Source organism: Ochotona princeps, chromosome 4, assembly GCF_030435755.1.
Source record: "Ochotona princeps isolate mOchPri1 chromosome 4, mOchPri1.hap1, whole genome shotgun sequence".
NCBI lineage: Eukaryota > Metazoa > Chordata > Mammalia > Lagomorpha > Ochotonidae > Ochotona > Ochotona princeps.
This window is the reverse complement of record NC_080835.1, coordinates 44,636,256-44,657,884: the sequence shown is the minus strand read 5'-3', so window position 1 is coordinate 44,657,884 and position 21,629 is coordinate 44,636,256. Positions and strand designations below refer to the sequence as shown.

Genomic DNA, 21,629 nt, shown 5'->3' with positions numbered 1-21,629 from the left:
TATTCCCAGATGACAGTTAAGCAGCTACTTCTGGGGTGCGGAGGTTCCTTAGCTGGCCTCTCAGGTGTGTGGCTCACAGACTTCTTCCGGGAAGCTGGGGAAAGCTTGCCCCTGTGCTGGGGCTGGGACTGCCTGCTTGGTCACAGACAAGCCGTAAGATCCCCGGATGCCTGTGGCTCACCTGGCCACAGGGCACTGCTTGCAGGAATACCACCTTCTGTCCTCCCCGGGCCTTTTTTTTAGGCTCTTGCATGTCTGCCAAGCAAAAGCACTGTGTTTACAGGTGTTTTTGCAGTAGTTCCCCCTTCTGGTGGCTCTCCTCAAATGCCTCCTACCAGACTTGAGTACCAGCCACTAACACCCTCCTAACTCAAAATGTGTTCTAATTCTACGAGTAGCATAGGGTTAATGAAGAAAAATAGGGAAACTCATGAAAGTGTACACAAAAGGAAAGTTCAGTCACCTGTCATCACTTTGTCCCTTTTACCCACATGTGCTTTTTGTAATGTCTCTTCCCAGCCCTTTCCCTCATTGGAATCCTATCTATGATGTTTTTTTCTCTTCCTCTGTTTGTGAACACAATGTCAAGACCAGTTTTCCATGACTTCAGACGTTCTTTGAGAGGCCAATGTTTTAACGCATAGAAAAGATGATTCTGTTTTGTGGATGGTCAATACTGTGTTTCCTTGGTGCCACACTGTCAGACCTCTGTGTCGCTTGGTGTTTTTTTCTGACTAGTATTCTCACATGGGCATCCTCGTGCATTGTCTCTACCCATATCGCACTATGTGGTCTCTAGCCTTAGAAGTAGGCTGATCAGTCAAGAGCATGGATATTCTGAAGGCTTAAGTTCCCTACAGTCAGTTTGCGTATCCTCACTTGCCACACCTCCCCCACCCCCAGAAGAGATGTGCCCATTGTGGACACCACCTGTGGCATGGAACTGAGGGCTGAGGCCTTTCAGCAGGGCAGGGGCTGCTGGCTGACTCCAGGGCCAGCCAAGCTCGCTTCCTGTGGTCCGCTTTGTTGTATGGGCTCCTGGGTGAGGCTCGAGAGCTGTTTAGTCTGTGACATCTGTCTTTCTCTCTCTCTGTCTCTCTCTCTCTGTCTATCTGTCTCAGGAGGAGAGCACGTGGCAAGAACAAAACACCCCTCGGCGAGACACGCCCACCGAGAATTCTTGTGCAGCGGCCGCCATCAGCACCCCGGAAGGCAGTCCCCCAGGTACCTCCACCTCCTTCTTTAGGAAGGTGCTGGGCTGGCCGGGGGCCCTGCTCGACATCCCCCGGGGCCTGCTTAACTGGATTCAGGGACTTCTGCGCGCCATGGGCCTCCATATCAGGGACAATGCTCACAACTACTGCTACACGTACGAGCTCCTGAGCCTGGGGCTTCCGCTACTCTGGGTCTTCTCTGAGGTCCTGGCCGCCATGTACAGGGAATCCGAGGAGTCCCTGGAGAACTTCCGCAGCTGGGTGCTCAGTTGCATCTCGGTCAAGCTGCCCTGAACCACCCAGCTACCCAGAGCGCCCCACAGTGTGTGTGACGCTTGCGGGGAAAGCCCAGCATTTGCTCTGCTTTCCCCATTGTCTTCAAAGCCAAAGAGGCTCACACTGGCTGCCTTCACCAGCTCGGTCAGGGTGAACATCCACTTGGTGCCGGGCTAGGGATGACATGAAGGATTTTTTTTGTACAATCTTCTTTTTTATACCAAAGTGAGCCATATTTCTGGGTTTACATTTCAATTTTTAACTTTTGATAAGCCAGGAGAGGGTTTTTTTTCTTCTTTTTCTATGCGTGTCAATTTTTCTAGGCATGGTTTTCAAGTTCATTACTGGTCTTACAAACGGCTTCAGTGAGGCAGTGACTTTGAAGTGGCCACTGCCTGCGAAGCTTGCGATCTGGGATTCGATAGACACAGTCATGTGCCACCTCCTGACAAGTGCCTTTCCACCTATGTCCCTGGGTACCACCTGACCATAGCAGCCAATTGTTTGCAGCAGGGAAGCATTTCTATTTTAGAAGAAAAGAATATGAGGCCAGAAGAGAATTAAACCTACTAAAGCACATGGCAGTCAGAGCTGACTGTTACTTGTTCTCCCTTTGTTTTGAAATTCAATAATCGCTTAGAGGCCTCTCCCCCTAGTCCTACCCTGCCATCAAGCGAAATTGCAGCTGAACCCCTAAGGTTGGACCACACTGCCACAAGCACACATGTCCCAATCCACTAGGCCCCTAGGCCCTGCTGGCCGTGCTGAGCTCCACCAGTGCTGCAGGCCAGCCCTGTAAAACTGGGGCAGTTTAACTCCCTGGCTCCCTGCCTGGTCCCCTAGCTCAGCTGTAGGCTCAACCAAGGCCATTCAAGGTCCCTAATGACCAGCTGGAATGGAATGGAAGACACGGTCCTTTGAGCCTGAGGGTGTTAGCAGCTCCATGGTGCAGGGGCAGCGGGCTCATGGCTCGCAGGTGCAGTCCACTTGGCTGACATGCGTACTTGGCTAAAACAGTCAGGAAACAGTTTCCCACCACCCCAGAAAAGGAATGTGCCTGACCTCCAGAGAGAGGCTCTGCTGTGGGTGGCTGGGCATGTAAACTACTTATTGGATGACTCGAACACTGTACACCCTGATGAGGCCAAGCCTGAGCGCGGGGTCCACCTGTATTATTTCTTGTGGGTATCCACAGGGTCTCTCAGAGCACCCCACTGCACTCTGCCAGGGGGTGCAGGGTCCAGGGAGCCATCGAGAGGCTAACCCAAGAAGGCCTGCTCTGGGGCTCAGCCCGTCCAGAGTTGCTGGACCTTAGATAGCACCAGACAGTTGTTATCATTAGAGATTCCTCCAGATTAACAGAGCGAGACAGCCTGGCACGGGTTAGGAGCCAGAGAGCCTGAGCGCTCTGAGATGACAAGCTGCTGTATGATGGGAAGAAAGGGTGGGGAAGGCTATGTTTCTGTAAACACGTCCCTCAAATCCTTGGAAAAGCAGACCCTTGGCCTTGGCCAAGTCCAGGAGAATCAGGGCCTCTATTCTTGTTCAGTCTGAGTCCAGCAAATTGCATTGTGCTGTCCTCAATCTTTGCTACGGTTTTAATGTTCAACCTGATCGTGAAGGTGGGGTCTGATGCCTTTTATGTTTGATGAGAGAAAAGTAAACTGTTGGGGGCATGATGGGAACAGTCATGAATTTTTGACTATCATCAACTCAGGGTGAGCTGAGGTGCTTTCTGGAATGTTCCACGCAGCCCGAGTGGAACCTCTTAGCATGTATTTAAAGCTCTGAGGAGGACTGGTTTGCATTACTCTGGCAGACAGGGTGTGCCTGCCGCAAGACTGAGATGTCTGTAAAATGTTCTGAAACCTGGAACCATCCCGGTAAGCAGCACCAAACATGTGAGTGGCTCCTCAGGAGAGAAGACCCAGTCTCCACCCTGTATTGGAGAATCCACGTGAGACCCTAGAATAAGATGGGGGTGCAGGGGCATTCCGGGGGCATTTCTAGATCCTGGTGGGGGACAGCAGAAGGTTGGCGACATGCCAGCCATGTGCCAATCATAGCTGGGTCGCTGCGGGAAATGTTGTTCTCTCTTGAGCAAGCGATGACCTCTCTTTTGTAACAGTTGCCTTATTTCCACTCCCACTGCCTTCTCGGATGGCCGCCTGTTTTCCTTCCCCAGCCCCACCCCCGCCGCCACCGTCCCGCCTTTGCACTAAAAATCTCTTTTCTGTCTTTCTCTCCTTCCAACCTGACACTGTGGCCATCAGTTCATTTCACCCTTCCAGTTCTACACCCACTTCTTGGCTGACACAGTTCTGCTCGGAGGTGACTGATTTTCTTGCCAATCTTCAGAGAGTGGTACTAACCCCTGCCCTGCTTCCTGCAACTATTCTGCCCTGCCGCCGCCGCCGCCACTAGTGGTATGGGGTTGTGCTGACTGTGAGCGTCTTGCATACTAATGGACTCTTTCAGTGGCATGGTTGGTTAGCAGCATGGGGTGATGTCCAGCCCAAAAGGCCATGTTCCAGTCCCACTGCCCTGCAGCCAACAGCTCGGTCCTCACTAAGTGCATGTCCTGCCTCTCCTTGGCTCCCTAGACCGGCCTCCATGCATGCTTTCCCCACTCGTGCTTGCAAAGCCTTGTGCCTTCTCGGGAGGGTGAACCCTGGCTGGGAGACAGGACCATATGGAAGGGCTGTATCACCTCAGAAAAGGATGCTTTTGTTGAGTAGCTCATGCAGACCTGCCTCATCTCCAATTGGCTCTAAAATAAGAATTGCTCATGGCCTTGGTTGAAACCTATGCAATTCCTCTGGCAGAGGTTACACACCTCATCACAAGCTTGTGCTGTACTCTGGGTTCTGAGCATGTGATCAAGATGTTTCTTGCAAGTCCTTTCTGGCGGCCTGCCCTCTAGATCCCAGGCCTCTGCTGTGACTCTCCCTACCTGCCTTGGTTTCTAATGCCCCCTGATGAGGCAAGAGCTGCACCCAGAGCAGTCCTGGGCCCAGGCTGGCCTTGGGAGATGAGCTGTTAGTTTTAATGCCCCCGTGGCTCTGTTCAAGGCATCTTCTCTTGCCAACTCCTTTACCTGGAGTATCAAAGCCTTCCCAGAGAAGCAACACACCAAGTCATGATGGAGCTTTCATATGTCAGGCCCCATGGTGTCTTGTCTTGCATGTGCCCAGAGCTGCTGCAGCCTCCTGGCCTGTCTGCTCAGTGCTGCCTGCTGCGTCCTCGCCATGTGTGTGCAGAGCCTGGCCAGTACCAAGTCGATGCTCTTGTGTTATCTTCTCTTTCAGAGACTTCCTCCCTTTCTAGAATGTCAACCAAAGAGTGCCCTCCACCCATCCTCCCTTCCCTGCCCCATCTCTCCTTAGCTAGCCGCCCCATCTCATCACAAGGCATGTTTGTGACATTGGGTAATCATTTGCAGTGCCACACAGAAACCCTGTATTTTGCACACGGCAAACAATGTTTAGCTTTATTTATGGTATTTGATGCTGTAAATGAAAATAAATATGGTTCTTAATAAAGCTCATTGTTTCCTCTCTTCTTTGCCAGGGAAGCTTCTTAAACCTCCAACATGGGGACCGGTTTAGGGGGTCTGTGTTCCCTAAACTGCTGGCAGGGCTTGCACTCTGGTGACCCGGGACTCTCTTGGGGGCTGTGCTGGGGCACTGTCAAAGGAAATATTACCCAGGGGTAATATTTGGAAAACATCACCCGTTCTCCTGGGTTGGGCTTGGTGGTCTCTTTCTTGAAAACTCACTGGGCTTGGCTGTTCTAAGTGCTGGACATATTAGATGAGGATCTTAGAGAAAGATGGTACCTCTTCCCCAGCCTCCACAACATAGCCCCTTAGCAGCTTTCCCTATAAAATCTGTACCATTTAGGTTGTTACAGCGAAGGTGGATCTTGAGCATTTCAGGCTGGTCCAGCTGAATGCTGGGTAAGAGGTAAGGAGGCAGAACTGGATGTGGGTCTCAGGATGGCAGTGGCCACTCAGGTATGCTTATCCCGTGGAGAGCTGTTTGCCATCCTAGGAGCCCTGCCTTGTCCCCCAAGCCTCAAGCCATTGTTCATTTTACATGTTGAGGCTCACCACGTGGGGTCACTTGGGGATGGATTTGAGGTCTTAGCCGGCCTGGGACATGCGCTAGGAGGCTGCTCCTCAACTTTCCCAGCATGGGCAGTGCCTGCCTTTGCCAGGCTCCATGGAGTTGGGCTGCTGGCCCTGGCGTGAATGTTACCTGCATGCTTCATGAGTGCCCTGGCACCCACCAAGGGACCTTTCTGGGGCTCTGGCCTCTGCCCCATGCTGCTGGCACCTGGAGTTGCCTTCAGGGCTGTGTCCATCATGGCTGAGGACTCTTACCCAAATGAGTTATGCTTTCCTTTCACTCAGAGGAGGAGGTTGGGGACCAGGAGTTGGGGGCTGCCTTGAGCCAGTGAGTCATCCTTCATGCTTCCGTTATCCAGCAGCGTGTCCCTAGGTACCCATACGTGCTGGACCATACACAGTGTGTGTTGTTCCTTTGTGCGTGTGCTGCATCACTCATTCAACCCAGCTGGACTGAGGAGTTACAGCTGAGAAGACAGCAGACAAAGAGGCAGACATAAATCCCCGCTCAGTGGAGCTTGCCATTGCTTTTGGTTTTTTTGTTTGAAGTTTGTTTCTAGACTGTGGTGCCATGGAGGGGCTTCATAGCAGAGGACACTTGGGACACATTTGTGCTTATCTCACCTGTCCAGCTGGCCCTGGGCGGTGCTGGGCTTTGTCCATGTGGGAAGTCTTTCGGGAGCCCGTGGCAAAGCAGCTGTATTAACTTTGCTCAAGCCCATGTCCCCTGCCCTCTTGAAGTTCTTGTTTTGTTTTCAGAATTTGTTTTTATTTTTTGGATGATACATTTTTCATGAATAATGTTTCACAAGGGTTTTTTATTATTATTATTTGTTGATTTGACAGGCAGAGTGATAGAGAATCTGCAGTTTGCTGGCTCAGTCCCTAAGTGGCCATGGTGGCCCATGTTGAGCCAGGTGAAATCCAGGAAATTGGATCTGCATCCGGGTCTAGACCTCACATGGGTACAGAGACCCAACACTTGGCCCATGTGCTGCTGGTATATTAGTAGGGAGCTGGATAAGAAAAGGAGCAGCTGGGACTCAAACCCCAACATTCCCGTAAGGGATGCTGGTGTTACAAGCAGTTGCTTAACTTGCCAAGCCACAGTGCCTGCCCAACATAGGATACTCTTCCATCCAGAAACGCTGGGCTAAAGATGTTAACATTTTAAAGTGCCACAGAATTAAATACAGATAAGTGCATAAGCTTTAAACCTCTAGTAGGAAAAACTACATAGGAAAACATTTAAAACAATTTATAATAATTATAATGAATATATGAAATGGGAGGAAATCTGAGTTAACTCTAAAGACCAAGAAGTTCACTGTCACAGCCTTTAAAATGTTCATTAGAGCAGGTGTTCCCAGGTGGAGGGTCAGCTCGCGTTCACTGATTGTGCGATGATGAGTAGACAAAGCCTGGGGTTAATAGCTCATGCTTAAGCACAGTAAAAAGTAAACACTACAAAGAAAAATGTGAGCACTTACGGAAATGCCCTGACTTGGCTTTCAAAGCTGTGTCAGTTGCACCACACCCTACTGGGGGCAGGTATGGGCAAAAGAAAAAATTAAATTGATTTCATAGAGGAAAAATAGGAATTTAATCAGTAGCCAGCATGACAGTCTTTTTCTGGAAGGCCATATGGCAACGAGGATTAGGATCTGGCAAAGGACTCTGGGCCTCTTGGTCCAGGAGTCCCGCCCCAGGGATTTATGCTAAGGAAATATTACTGTTCAAAAGTGAGAGAGCTCTGAGCAACTTGAGAGTGATGTGCAGGAAGTAGATCTGCCACAGTCATCACTGTAACATGAAACAAAAAAACTCCCCAAGTCAAGCAAAGAGGTCGCTGCTGCCTGCAGTGCTCCGGGGCCAGCTGTTAGATGCAGAGCGCTTTCCCTGAGCCAGGTGCTAGGCCCAGCAGTGTCTCCTTAGCTCTCCTTCTGCTGGGGCCATGCTGAGGCCGGGACCCACAGGAGAGTAGTTCCTACAAAGGAGCTTACTGGCACTGGGAAAGGGTCTCCAGTGCTACGAGACAGAGTCGGGGAACCTCAGAACCTCAGTGCGGTGCCTACCAAGGGCCCCACAGCTGACTATGGGGCCTCCAGGGGTGAAGCCGGTGTGCAAGTGCATGCGCAACCCTGAGAGTGGCAGGTGCTCTGTGCCGCTAAGTTCTAGGTGCACTTTCTTGGTTGTGTCCAGCCGGGGATGTCTGCGCTGAGCTGTGGCTCAGAGTACCTGGCCAGACAACTTCAGGTTGAGAACACACCAGGTGGCTCCCTCTGTTTCTCCTTGGCTTTGAGTCCCCAGCTGTCCCCAGCCACAGCCCTCAGGGTGCCCTGACCTTCTTCCCTCCCATTGACCCCAACAGGTCTTGGATTTTGTTTTGATAATTATCTGGAGCCTGGTAAAGCCAGGGTGTACATTCCAGCTATTTCTTACTGCCCACCCAGCATTCCCACCTCCATCTGGATGTCTCCAACTCCAGCACCTACCTCCAAGCCCACTCACCTGCTTCCCCACCCTTGACTTTGGCCTTCCCCATCTGGGGCAGTGGCCCTGCCCCTCTTCCTCCTCTCATCCTGAAAGCCTTGGAGCCATTTTTTCTCTTAGCCTCACAGCTAGGCACCAGCACATGCCAAGAACAGCTGGGATCTGTCCATTTCTCCCTGTCTTCCGGGACCACTTGGAATTCAGCCTGTTTCAGGTCTTCTTGGATTATCACAGCAGTCTCCTGACAAGGCCTCCTAGCTGCCATCCCCTGCCCTCAACCTGCTGTAATGCGATGACCCATGGAGATTGTGGCATAGATTCTGCCTCTATTGGGAACTCACCAGAGCTCTCCAGCTCACACCCTAAGGAACTATCGGTGGAGTCTGCCCCTGTGCCCATCTCCTCTCCTACACTTTTCCCTCATATACTCCATCCCAGCCATACTGTCTGCCCTGGGACTTGGCTCAAGCTGCTCCCCAGCCCACTGCATCCTTCCAGCCTCCTCCAACTGCTCCCTCACTCAGCCAAGACTCTCTGGAAGCCCTGTCCAGGCTCCTTACACACCAGCAGTTTTCCCACTTCACCTGTCACCTGCAGAGACATTATATCAGTCCCTTTGCCCTGCAGGTGCTGTTTGTTTGCATTTCCCCCCTTGCTGGAATGTCAGCTTTAGGAGGCTAGGACTACTCTGTTTCTTTTGAAGCCCAACAGGTAGCACAGGCTTGGTCATTCATAGACCCTTGCAAATGTCCATGGACTAGGTACCCTCTGGCCTGGATCCCAGCAGGCAACCACCTCTGGCTGGAGGTCTTGCTGGCCTGCAGCATCCCCGCAGGAGGGCAACAAGGCAGGGAGGAGGATAAGGTGGATGTGAGCCCTTTGGTTTTGAGAAGGGAGTTTGGTTGTGCTGCTGTTTTACCCTCTCAGGGACGTTCATCTCTTGGCAGAGCACAGCCCATACAGTGGCAGATCAGGCCTGCAGCAGCCACAGAGAGTGGTACTAGACGGCTTTGGATGCCAGCGTCCAGCTCTTGGTCTCTCAGCTCAAGATCACATGCAGCCTCTGTTGGCTCTCCACTGTCCCTGGCTTTGGCGTTAGGAATCCCCAAATGTTGCCCCAGGTGTCAGAGTGTCAGTCCTGTCTACCCAGGGTGGGGCTGAGGCTCCCTCTTGGGGGTCCCTGTGCCAAGGCTGGTGGGTGACTCAGGTTGGTTCTAACCTTCTGGCTTCAGACATTCCTGCAAGTGCCTGGAGCAGAGACAGAGGCTATATGCAGAGGAGGGAGCAAGGGAGTCCTAGCATGGATAAGGACACTGCCCTCACCTTCTCCTGTTCCGTCTTCCTCAACCTTAAGGGGTATAACCACTGCCAACCCCATTTCCCAAACTCCCTTGCAACTGGCTTCCTGTTAGGTTGGCTGCTGGAAGCACTGATGGGAGACTGTGGCTGGGAATGAGGAAATCAGGTGCACCTCCCACCTCCTGCAGCTCTGGACACCCCTGTGACCCCAGCTCTTTCCCCTGTCCGTCTTTGCACGCTGCTGCCTGTACGCATGCTCTCCATGGAGCTCCCCTCTGGGATTCTGTTTTCCTGTTTAAACCTGTTACACTTGACTCCTCCACTTTGTTTCTCCACTTGGGCAGTCAAATAGAATAGAGAACAGGACAGTAGGTGGAGTTTCACCAGGCCCTGTGTCAGCAGTGGCCCTAGCAAGAAGGGCATGTATGACCCTCGGTTATATCCCCTGTAAAGTGGGGCTGATGGCAGGTGACACAAGAGCATGCATCCCTGGTTTCTGGGGTAAGTGGAGACCACTCCTGATTTGGGTCAGGACGGCTCCTCCTAGCCCTGACCTTGTCGCAGGGTGGGGGTGAGGGGTGGGAGTGGCCTGGCTGGGTCCTTGCAGCTTCTTGGGGAGGCCAGTGGGAGGCCAACAGCAGCTGCTCTGGAAGGTGCTGGATCTTTCCCCACCCCCTTTCTCATGTACTCCTGGATTCACCCCCTGTGCTCCTGGATTCACTCCCTTTCAGGCACAAAATGACTTCAGCAAGGTCTAAGCCAGGGAGCAGCTGGCCAGGGAAAGCAGTGAGGAGAGGACCGTGTGTGGCCTGGTAGAAAGGGGACTGCGTTGGGAGGTGTACCCTGTCTGTGGCTGGCCTGGACTGGCCACAGCCACAGCTTCTCTGGGTCCCTGTGGATGGAGGTGTTCTCTCTGGCATCCTCTGAGGTGGGGACATTGGAGGTGAAGAATGTTTGAAGGAAACAGGCACGCAGGTGCTCAGTGAGGCCTGGGACTGCTTCTGTCCCTGTCATGGCTGCAGCTCCAGCACCCATGCCGTACTACCATTGCTGACAGGTGCACATGGACAGGGACCCCCCCACACACACACACACCCTGTAAATCAGGGAGCCCTGAAGCAGCTGGTTTTGTGGTAGTGACGTCATGGGTGCATGAATAGGGTTAGGCCAAACTAGTGAGTCATTTGTATCCTCTGCTCCTATCACAGGCATGGGTTTTCCAGTGGCCAAAGCCAGGCTGGAAGCCAAGCTTCATGGCAGTGGGGCAGAAAGATGGGCTCCCCACCCCTTGTGGCAGGAAGGATGACTGTGGCTTTGCACAGAGAGGGAGCACACAATGGGTGCATAATCCAGGCAGGTTTCTAGAACAAAGGCCACGTGCCAAGGTGCCTGTTCATGGGGTCTGCTGTGTTCCCAGAGAGACCAGGACCTGTGCCAGTGCCCCAGCCTCTCTGGGCTCCTGTTTCCTCAGCAGGCAAGTGAGGACAGCAGTAGTGCTTCACTCTTAGGATGGGTCTGCACAGTTCATGCTCCCCAGAGAAGTGATCACTGCCACGGTTACCGTCACCGTCATCATTGCATCACATCATTGCTGTGACACAGCCAGACATCAGTTACATTCCTTAAACAGCCCTCTGCCCCCAGTGCCACCAGTGTGGACAAAACTACACACAAGTACATATACACACATTCCATCAGTGTGGACATCACACCTATGTGTACACATATGCACATGCCCCACCAGGGTACATGCACACACATGTGCATACACACTGCCAGGGTGGACACACACACCTGTGTACACACACATATGCAGATGCTCCATCAGTGTGGACACACACACCTATGTACACACATACACTTTATCAGGATAGACACACACACACCTATGTACACACACATGTGCACACACTGCCAGGGTGGACACACACACCTGTGTATACACACACATATGCACACGCCCTGTCAGTGTAGACACACACCTACATACACACACATGTTCACACATGCCCCACCATTTTGGACACACACACACATACCTATGTACACACACTCACATGCATCATGGATCTCTGCAATATTTTCAAATTTGAGGTTTTTACATAAAACCCAGCATCTCTGGGATTCTCTTTACAGGTGGTAAGTACAGTTAAGCAAGTAGATAGAATCTCCCAGAGGGAGTGGGTGGGATTGAAAGAAGAGCAGGTTCAGGTATCAGCAAGCCCCCATGTGGAGGGCTTCCTAAAAGACTGGGTGAATGAGAAGGAAGTGCCAGAGAGGCATGGGAGACGGGGGTCCTGGAGCAGGGAGGGCAGATGTCAAGGGTTGTGGAAGGACCCCCAAAGTCTGTAACCTGGGGTCAGCACAGGGAGGCCCTTTGATGGGGGCAAGTGTGGGAGGAGTGGAGACATGGGCAGGATTTATAGGGGTTCCCAGAGTTGCTGAGAGTGAGAGTGCCAAAGTTTTCCAAAGGGATTGGGTGGGAAGGAGAAAGACGGGCAAGGGGGCAAGGGATGGGAGTTGGGAAGAGATTTCTAGAGGCAGGAGAACTTCAGAAGACATAAAGACAGATGACAAGCTAGGAGCAGGAGGAAAAGCAGATGATGGCTGGGGTGGGGCAGTGGGCAGAGATAAGAGATCTCCTACCCAGAAAGAACAAAAACACCTCCCCTGGGGCTGGCTGGAGGTGGCCACGGGGTGGACACTATTATCTGTTGAGTATCTACTGCTCTTAATCTCACCCCACGGGAGACAATGATCAGAACAAAACAGTCATGTCTTTTCTCAGGAGGTAAGACAACCTCTACAGAGAATCGCAGGGCAGAGGAGAGCCAGTTGCAGGTGGTGTGGGACAGAATGGCCAGGGCGGGTCTTGGGGGCAGGTGACATTCCACCATGTGCCTGCGCTGGCAAGAGGAGCCTGGGAAGTGACGCTCCTGGACAAGAGCCACCTGTGGGCCTGAGACAGGTGCAGTGCAGGAGGTGCCGCAGCAGGGGGCGCTACCCAATCATGGAGGAGCAAGGGCCAGGTAGACATGAGGAGTGCATTGACACAGGTTGAGGTTGCCGCGTGTGTTGGACACTGCAGTGTCGACTCCAAGCAAGCTGTGGCCTAGAAAAGTCTGGAATCAAGGCAGGTGGTCAGTCTGGGAGAGGCGATTGCCCAAAGCTGTTTGCAGCTGTGGGAGCAGACGCGTCCACTGAGCATGTGAGTGATAGAGGACCCTGTAGTGCTAGGAGGTCAAGGGGAGAAGGTGCAGAGAACCATGGAGACTGACGAAGAGGCAACCAGGGATGGGATGCGGGCACAGAGCCAGGCTGGGCTGAGCTGGAAGTTGAGGAGGGGGAGGGCTGGGTCAGGTATAAGGAGACCCAAAGTTGTGTCCTGTTGGAGGCTGTAGTTCTGGCAGCAGTCTGGAGGCTGCTGGTACCTCGAATGGATCCTCTGAACATTTCTGAACACGGCTTGCTCTTTTCAGATGAAGTGGGATGATGTGTACATGTGTGCCTTGCACCAGGGCTATCCCCTAAGTGCCAGGGGCAGCTGGTGGGCTGCGTGGCGCTTGGGAAGTCAGTCTTGGGGTATGCAGAGGAGTCACCCACTGCATCCTGCTCGATCGCCTGGAGGAGCAGGTGCACCACGGGGTCATTCATTCCCACCTTCTCTCTAGTTCTGTTCTCCTCTCAGCAGATGAGCCCACCTTCCCCAAGAAACCCAAGGGCATCCCCGAGCCGCAGCCTTGTGACACGCAAGAGGAAGTCACCTCCCCCCTGCCTTCTGAGTGGACCTCAGTGAGGATCAGCCCTGGGGAGGACACAGTTGGCCAGGACGTGCTGGCCGTGCGTGTCCTGGTCACCAGCGATGACAGCAGGTACGCTCAGGCTGTGCAGGCTGGGGATGGTACAGACAGCACGGGGATAGGATGGTATCTCCATATGCTTGCACTGGGCTGGGTGTGCCTCCTTTCTCATCTGTGGACAGAGTATCATCTCAGGGGAAGACCAGAGCATGAAGAGGAGTAAAGTGTGTAGAATAACGTCCAGCTGCTAGGGGACAATCTAGGGAGAAGACTCCGGCCCCACTGTTGCCCTCCTAAGAGGCCAGTATCATTCAGGGAAGACACTCCAGACTCCCCCTCTCCAGAAGATGGGGGTGTCTGATAATGGACAGGGCAGGAGGTCCTGAGCCCCTGGTGCTCTGGGGCAGCTTCTCACTTCTGCTGGGCTGGGGATTAGCAGTACACACTGCCACCTGTCTGTGGGGTGCAGCCTTCAGAAAGCCAGACTCGGCCTCCCCAGACACACATGGGCAAGGAACCCCTTCACAAGGCTGACTGCTTAGGACTTAGCAGGTACTGACACTGGGGGTGGGACCGGTATGAAGTCCTGGACTTCATGGGACTTTCACCTGATGGGGTGGCCAGTGAAAGAACAAGGAAACTGCTGATAAGAAGAATGCCTCACCTGGGCCAAGAGGAAAACTAGGATTGGGATGTTTGAGGGGTCTCCAGAAAGGCCATGGAAAATACATGTCATCAGCAATCCAGGCATGGATTGCACCCAATTCAAATTGGCTTTCAATTCCATTTTCCATGAACTTTAAAAAAAAAATTGAGAAGTAGAGAGTTAGAGACAGTGCTGCTCTCTGTTCATTGAGTCCCCAGAGGCCTGCAACAACCAGAGCTGGGCCCAGGGCTGGAACCAGGGGCTGAGCCCTCACTCTGGGTCTCCCAAGAGAGCATCAGGGACCCAACTACTTGAGCCATCATCACTTGCTGCCTCCCAGGGTGTGTGCTGGCAGGAAGCCGGAAGCACACCTAGGCTCCCAGATGTGGGGTGCAGGCATCCACACCTGCATCCCAGCTGTGGGGGCCAATGTCCAGCCCTGGCAGACTGTGTAAAGTGCTCCCATGTGATACAAATTCATGGATCAGCTACCTTAGACTGTGAGGTCAGGAACCACCTTGGTATCAGCTACGGACTCCAAAGCCACATCCCCAACAGCTTGACCATGACCGTCAACCAGACTGCCATAGTATTGGCTGCTCCCTGACATGTCTGGGTAACATTCTTCTGCTTCTGGAGCATGGCTGGCTGTGAGGCAGGATACAGAGGACCACTGAGCTGCGGGTCCTTCATCCTCCACCCAGGGTCGTTCCGGTGGCCTTCAAGGCAGAAGGGTACCAAAGTCCTTGGAGGCCTGGGCTTGGCACTGTACTGTGCTGGTCCCCTTGCATATGATTGGCCACACATGTCACACGGTCAGCCCAGATTCAAAAAGGGAGGAAGTAGACTCCACCCTTTGTGAGAGAGGCTGGAAAATCCCCCTGCAAAAGAGAATGATTGCGAGCATGTTTATAAAGCGTGCACACCGGCCTCTTGAGAAGGTGTGATTCAAGCCGGACATTGACCAACAAGAAGGGATGGCCAAGGGGAGTGGAGGAGGAAGCCCCAGTGGTCACAGGGGCTGGGTTGTGTGAGGCCAGGGAAGGCTGTTTCTAGGAGAGGTTTACTGTGTTAGAAGCCGCTAAGTTCTTCAATCCTGGCTCACTGGGACTTGGGAATGGGGCCGGGAGCTATGCTTCAGCAGGTCCTACAGGTGCCTGCTGCTTGTGTTTGTGGGAGGTTCAGCCTTGGGGGCTTGGCAAGCAGAGAAGGGAAGCCACCTGCTCTAGGTTACCCAGTCTTCAGAGCTCCCCCCTTCACCCCCAGACCTCAATTAGGCAAGACAGTTTCCATCTACCAACCCAAAGTGGCCTCAGTAGCGAAGACAGGTACACCAGCTCCTCCAAGGCCAGGCTGAAGCCTGCCCTTCCACCACCTCCATACTGCCTCCCAGCCCGTGCAGCCGTCCCCCTAGGGCCCATCTCCATACATGTGGCTCTTGGCTACAGAGGGCCTTGGCACTTATCTTGCAATTGCTGTCACCTCCTTCACACCCCCACCACTGGCACCTGTGGGTAAAACAGGACTGGGCCAGGCTGGGTCACAGGGAATAGAGTCTGCCGAAGCAAGTGCTGGTGGGATAGGAGCAGCTGTGCTGGGTGCATATGCACAGAGAAAGAGCGAGCATTTAGTCATGGGAAGGTCATACCCACCCCAGCCTGTAGCTCCAGGCCAGCCTGCCTCCCTCCAGCTCCCTGCCCACCTTGATGCTAGCAGAGAAAACGGGCAGCCAAATGCCTGCAGTTCAGGGTCAGCTCAGCTCAGCACTTCTGCCTGGGGCAGGCAAGGGTGAGAACAGTTTGCAGCCCCATGGCTCATGGCATCCTCTGTCTGCCCTGACCCATGCTAGTCTCTCTTCTGACAAGAGTGTGTTGTATGGGATGCAGGCTCATCCAATGACTTGGTTTTACTGTAGCCCCGGGGAACAGGGGTATGTTGGAGCAGGTGCCAGGGAGGGCCCAGGGCGGGTACAAGGCTCCCGGCTCACCCCCTCCCTCCTTCCTCCTCCCAGCTCTGATGCTGAGTCTGACTATGGCAGCAACAAGGACCCCAGGGTGAAGCCCGAAGAAGAAAGACCCCCGCAGCCTCTGCCCAAGTCCCTGACCCGGCATGGCTCCCTGAAGGAGCCCCTGACCAGGGCTGTCTCGCCGCAGTGGCCTAAGGAGCCCCGTACCATGCACGGTGAGCAGAGAGCCTGGGTGATGGCAGCAGGGTGAGCCTTGGGGTGGAAGCGGAGTGCAAGTTGGGGTGGGAGCCTGGACCAAGAGAAGCTCTGGCTTCCAGGAGGGAGGACGTGGGAGGGGCCTGTGGGCCATTGCATCACAGGTGGGAAAAGAGAGGGGGTTACAAGGTGCTCCTGGCTACAGCACCTCTCACCTGTCTCCCATGGCCACCGAGGGAAGGGAGGTAGAGCCTGGTCTCTGAGGCCACCTGGGTAAGGGTCTGGAATGGCTCCAGGGCTATTGCCAGCTGGAGGGCTGGGGAGAGGCACCTAAATGTCCCTACAGAGTGGCAGGCACTGCGAATCTGTCCCGAGCTAGGAAATTCCTCACACATGGAGCCGTGGCTCCTCTGGGGGTGAGTGGTACCAGCACCCCCTTGTGTAGGTGCAGTGACAGGCTGCAAGTTCTCCCATGGCTCCTCCCCACCTCCCCAGCCCCTGAGCTCTAGCCAGTTTAGAAGTGATTGTACTGAGCAGCGTAGCTCTTCTGAATTGAGCCCTCTGCTTCAGTCAACAGAAGCTCGGGACGGAACTGCTCTTGTTGGGGAGTGCCCTCAGAGAAAACAGGTTCCCTGGATGGAGTGGGGTCCCTGACCCCATCAGTAGTACCAACCACCTGAGCTGCCCTGGACAGCTGTAACGTGCCTAGTCCTGCACTGCCCCCTGGTGGTCCAGGGCTAAATTTTCACCGGGTCCTCAGGAATGTTGTCTTCCATATTTTATGAATATTATTTTAACATATTTTATTTATATGTATCTTTAAATCATGGAAACTCATAATTTACCCTATTGTGTGAGAGTGAAAGATTTTTAAAGGTTTTATTTATTTGAAAGAGACACACAGAGGAGGAGAAAGATGAGTCTCCCATCGCTGGATTGTTCTCCAGATGGTTGCAACAGCTTAGCAAAGGGCCAAACCAAAGCCAGGAGCCAGAAGCTTCTTCCAGGTCTCCTACATGGGTGCAGGGGCCCAAGGCTTTGGGTCATCCTCTCCTGCTTTCCCAAGCCATTGGAAGGGAGCTGCATTGGAATTGGGTTAGCCAGGACTAGAACCAGAGGCCCATATGGGGTGCCGCACTGCAGGCTGAAGTCTTAGCTGTTATGCCACAATGCAGGCCCCTGTGAGCCTTTTTTCAAAAAAGAAGAACTGGTCATCAAAATGTATTTGTTAAGTGTGGTACTCTGCAGACTGGCTCGGCCACGGAGGCAGTGAGCAGAGCTCTTGTCTGTGCCCGCTGAGGTCCAGTCCTGCCCTATTACTGCCTGAGCCCAGTACTCACTCACTCTCTCATCTCCCCATCACTAAGAAGCAGCCTGCCTGCTTTCCATCCCTCTTCTCCATCTCTCCTCACTCCATCCTTGCCAGAGGATGTGTGGGGAATGTAGCTAGAAAGGCATGAAGCTGGGTCATATGCCTGTGTCTGTGGATGATGATGCTTCAGAATCAGGGCTGATGATACTGAGATGAAATGACTAAGTAACGGCTTCTCATCAAACACTGTATCCCTGGTGCTGGCTCTCAGAGTGTCCCCTGCTGGACGATGAGGGCAGGACAGCCAGTGTGACTCAATGAGGACCGCTGTCCCAGGAAGATGGGGTGAGATGTGTGCCCAAGAGTTCAGCAGGTGTGTGCGCCCAGCAAGGCCAAGCACGGTTCTGCACAGTCAGGATGGGAAAGGAAACGGGCCATGACTTTCTCAGTGTGGCCGGCAAAGCTGCAGGGGCTGGGCTCTGGGAACTGCCGAGGACACGGACGTCCAAGATGCTCTGGTCCCTCACGTGGGACAGCCTTGTATTGGCCTGAGCAATCTTCCCATCTTCTCTAGATGACCCAACACCCAGTGCAAGATGAATATGGTGTCGATGGTTGTCACCCCTCAATTGGGAGCAATGACAAAGGGGGGGATTTGTGTGTCAGGACAGCAGTTTCCACCACCCACTGGCCCCAATAGTTTTATTTATGTTTTTTTATGATAATTTATTTGAAAGGCAGAGTTAGAGAAACATGGAAACAGAGAGAGTTTTTTTCCTGAAGACTTTTTTTTTTATTATTAGAAAGTCAGATTTAGAGAGAGAAGGAGAGACAGAGAGGAAGATCTTCTGTCTGCTGGTTCACTCCCCAAGTGGCTGCAACAGCCGATGCTGAGCTGATCAGAAGCCAGGAGCCAGGAACTCTTCCAGGTCTCCCATGCAGATGCAGGGCTCCAAGGCTTTGGGCCGTCCTCGACTGCTTTCCCAGGCCACAAGCAGGGAAACCCACAGGAAGGGAAGTAGAGCAGCCAGGATATGAACAGCACCCATATGGGATCCTGGCACATGCCAGCCAAGGACTCTAGCCACTAGGTTACCATGCTGGTAGAAAGAGAGGGAATTCTTTTATGTGCTAGACAATGCCCTAAATGGCCACGATGACCACAGATGGGCCAGACTTGAAGCCAGGAGCCAGGAGCTTCATTTGCCACTTGGGTGCAGGGGCCAAGCTCTTGAGCCATCCTCCACTGCTTTCCTAGGCACATGAGCAGAGAGCTGGGTCAGAAGTGAAGCAGCTGGGACACACACCTGTGCCCATATGGGATGCTGGCACTGCAGGTGGTGGCTCCACTCACTCTGCCACAGTGCCAGTCTCCTGCAGTTGATTAGATTCCTGAAGCAGAACCAGTAGATAGGTTTGCAACAGGACCTGGGAACAGGCACAACCTTCCCATAAAAGTCCTGCTGCTGATACTGAGAGATGTATAGGAACCTGTGCTTAGTAATGGCTTCTCAGCAAACGCAGTCCCTGGTGCTGGCTCTCAGAGCGTCCCCTGCTGGACGATGAGGGCAGGACAGCCAACCTGACAGGTCCACTGTCCCAGGAAGATGGGGTAAGATGGATAGACTGAGGCTGTGTGCCCAACGCCCTTCCTTCCCAGCAATCTTGTTTAATTCCAGAACACAATATTGGGCAGTTTATAGACTGCATCACCGCCAAACAGTCCTTTGTTGTGTCTCTTTCCATCAATCCTGGTTTCAATCCTGGACTTAACGCAGAGGTCTAAGTGCTGTGCTCTGTGTCACCTGTAATGGTAATCCCATCACTTTACAAATATCATTTCATAAGCCAAGGTTCTCACCTGGATTCATGCCTCTCAAGTGGGCTTAGACAAAGCCAGGTAAGACCTGCAGGTTGCTTTTCAAAGAAACTGATTTGTACGGCTGCACTCATGGTGGCATTACTCAAAACAGCCAGCAGGTGGAGACAAACCAAAGGTCCACTCACACAGGAGCGGATCCACAAAGCGTGATTTAGCCCAATTTCTGATTCATGCTACTACACAGCTGAGCCTTGGGGCTGTTACACTCAGTAAAACAAGCCAGTCCCCAAAAGACAAGTGCATGATTCAAGTTGAATGATGTGCTCTAAGCCACAAAACTCAGAGACAAAGGAAAAAGCCTTGCAGTAGGGGTGTGGGGAAAGGCTGTTGTGGTGGTATAGCAGGTGTGCCTTTGCCTGCAGGGTCCCAAGCACATGGGCATCCTCTGCTGCTTTGCTAGGTTATAAGAAGGGAGCTGGGTTGGAGGTGGAGCAGCCTGAACACAAACCAGTGCCCATATGGGATGCCCACATCACAGGCTGAGGATTAGCGTGCTATGCCAGTGTGTCAGCCCTGAGTTTGTTGGCTCTTAAAGGCAGATGACCCAGTCCCTGCTCTTGGGGGTGCTGAGTCAGCTGGTCCTGGTCTGAGCCAGGTCTGTATCTTGTGTAAGCACCCAGGTGTCCCCATGCAGTTGGGCAGGGCCTGCCCCTTGGGACTCACACAAGAGCACTTCCTGGAGGGCCCCCGAGAATACCTCAGCTGTAAACCAAACCCCCCAAGTCTCTGCAAGTGACTGGATCTGGGTCACTGGGTGCCTGGATGGAAGGCAGTTAGATTTCCAAGGGTAATCTGCCCCTAGATTATTTTGGCCTAGAAGGCTTGGCATTTGCATTTGCTTTCCTGGCAATGATTTAGTAACAGGATGATCTGGTGGCATACAGAGGATGCAACTTTTTGTGGCAATAAAATGACGTCATTGCGTCATGTGGCAAAATATCCTCTTATGCCCTTTTGTCTCCAGTCAGGCACAAAGATCCCCCAAAGTACTCCTTTATAATAAAATATCAAGGGACCAACATTGTAGTCATAGTGGACTAAGCAGCTGCCTGCAATGCCAGTATCTCATGAGTGCCAGTCGGAGTCCTAGCTGCCCCACTTCCAATCCAGCTGGCTTTCGTGCTTTGCATCTAGGAATCCCCTGGAAGAGTTAAGCCTTTGGACCCCTGAACATGGAAGACCCTGATGGAGTTCCAGGCTCCTGGGCTCAGCTTGGGGTAGGCTGTTGTGGCCATTTTTGGAGTGAACCAGTTTATGGAAGACCTCAGTACATAGAAGATCTTTCATTCTCCATAACATAGAGATATCTTTCAAATAGCTAAAATAATCTTTAAAAGTATTTTAAAAACAAAGTAAAAAATATTACATAGGTAAACAAATCAAATACACATAAGCTAAGAACAAAAATAGTGGAGCCCACTCCAGAACTGCTACCCAGGATTGGTAGATTCATTTCTTCCCACCCTGTTGTAAAGCAGCACCAGTGAGAAGTTTGATCTGTTTCTGGTTGAGTCCACTCTGCAGTTAGAAGCCAAGGAAACACACTCAGAGCTTCAAGCAGTCTTAGGTCCTTCTCAAGAAATGTCGTCCTTGTGTGCTGAACAAGTCCATTGGGCGGGGGCAGGATTGGCTCTGATGAGGCCCGCCTATCCCTCAGGCAAAGCTCCTGGCCTGAAGAACATGACCCAAAACCCCAACAGCATGTCCTTTCCCTCAACAGCTAATCCTTTCCCCTGACAGCTGATCCTTTCCCTTGACAGTAGGTTTGCTCTCCTGACAGCGGGTTTGCTCCCCCAACAGCCGGTCTGCTCCCCCAACAGCCTGTCTGCTCCCCCAACAGTGAGTCTGCTCCCCCAACTTGCAGACAGCTTATCACCGACACAGGCTGCTGGAAGAAGGGAGTGCTATGGCGAGTATCTGGAGAGGCTCCCCGGGTGTGAGGGGTGAAGTTTCCGAGAGACTGAAGGCAAGGCTGGGAGGTGCATATTCAGGCCAAGTCTGAGTTCCTGCTTGGTTGGCAGTGCTTGTGGCCTTCCTTGGATTGGCCAGCGAGCGTGTCCACTTCAGGTGACTATATGGTGGCCAAGCCAGAGCTGGTCAGGCTGGGGTAAATGCAGGTGTTCATTGTTTTGTGCCCCGATGGCTTCCATAGCAAATGGCATCCCCTCTTTGGAAGGAAGAGCAAGCATCCCATTGATTTGAAAAAAAACAATCCATGGAAAAACTTAAAAGAAGGTTATTTTTATGTCAAAAAATTTTTTTAACCCATTTGTAGTTTTTTTTATCCTCTGCATTTTCTCTGAACTGCTTGAGGACCCCTGATGTGAGGCCTGAGCTCAAAAAGAACTGTCCTGGTAGGAGTGAGTGAAAGGTGGATAGAGACATGCCTGTCATGTGCGTGTCTGCACACACGCGTG

General features: G+C 52.7%; 1 protein-coding gene across 11 annotated transcripts in view; it reads left to right on the top strand.

Annotated features, from left to right (window-relative positions):
• Positions 1-21,629, top strand: part of MICAL2 (microtubule associated monooxygenase, calponin and LIM domain containing 2) — a 201,182-nt gene that overhangs the window by 124,593 nt on the left and 54,960 nt on the right. For 4 of the 11 annotated variants that reach the window (XM_058663369.1, XM_058663367.1, XM_058663368.1 and 1 more), the window contains 3 exons: positions 1,122-1,224; positions 13,100-13,283; positions 15,869-16,038. In XM_058663369.1, coding sequence (XP_058519352.1) covers positions 1,122-1,224; positions 13,100-13,283; positions 15,869-16,038 — 457 coding nt within the window. Of the gene's footprint in view, positions 1-1,121; positions 5,033-13,099; positions 13,284-15,868; positions 16,039-21,629 lie in introns of those variants that run through there. The other 7 variants (XM_058663375.1, XM_058663370.1, XM_058663374.1 and 4 more) reach the window with 4 other exon arrangements.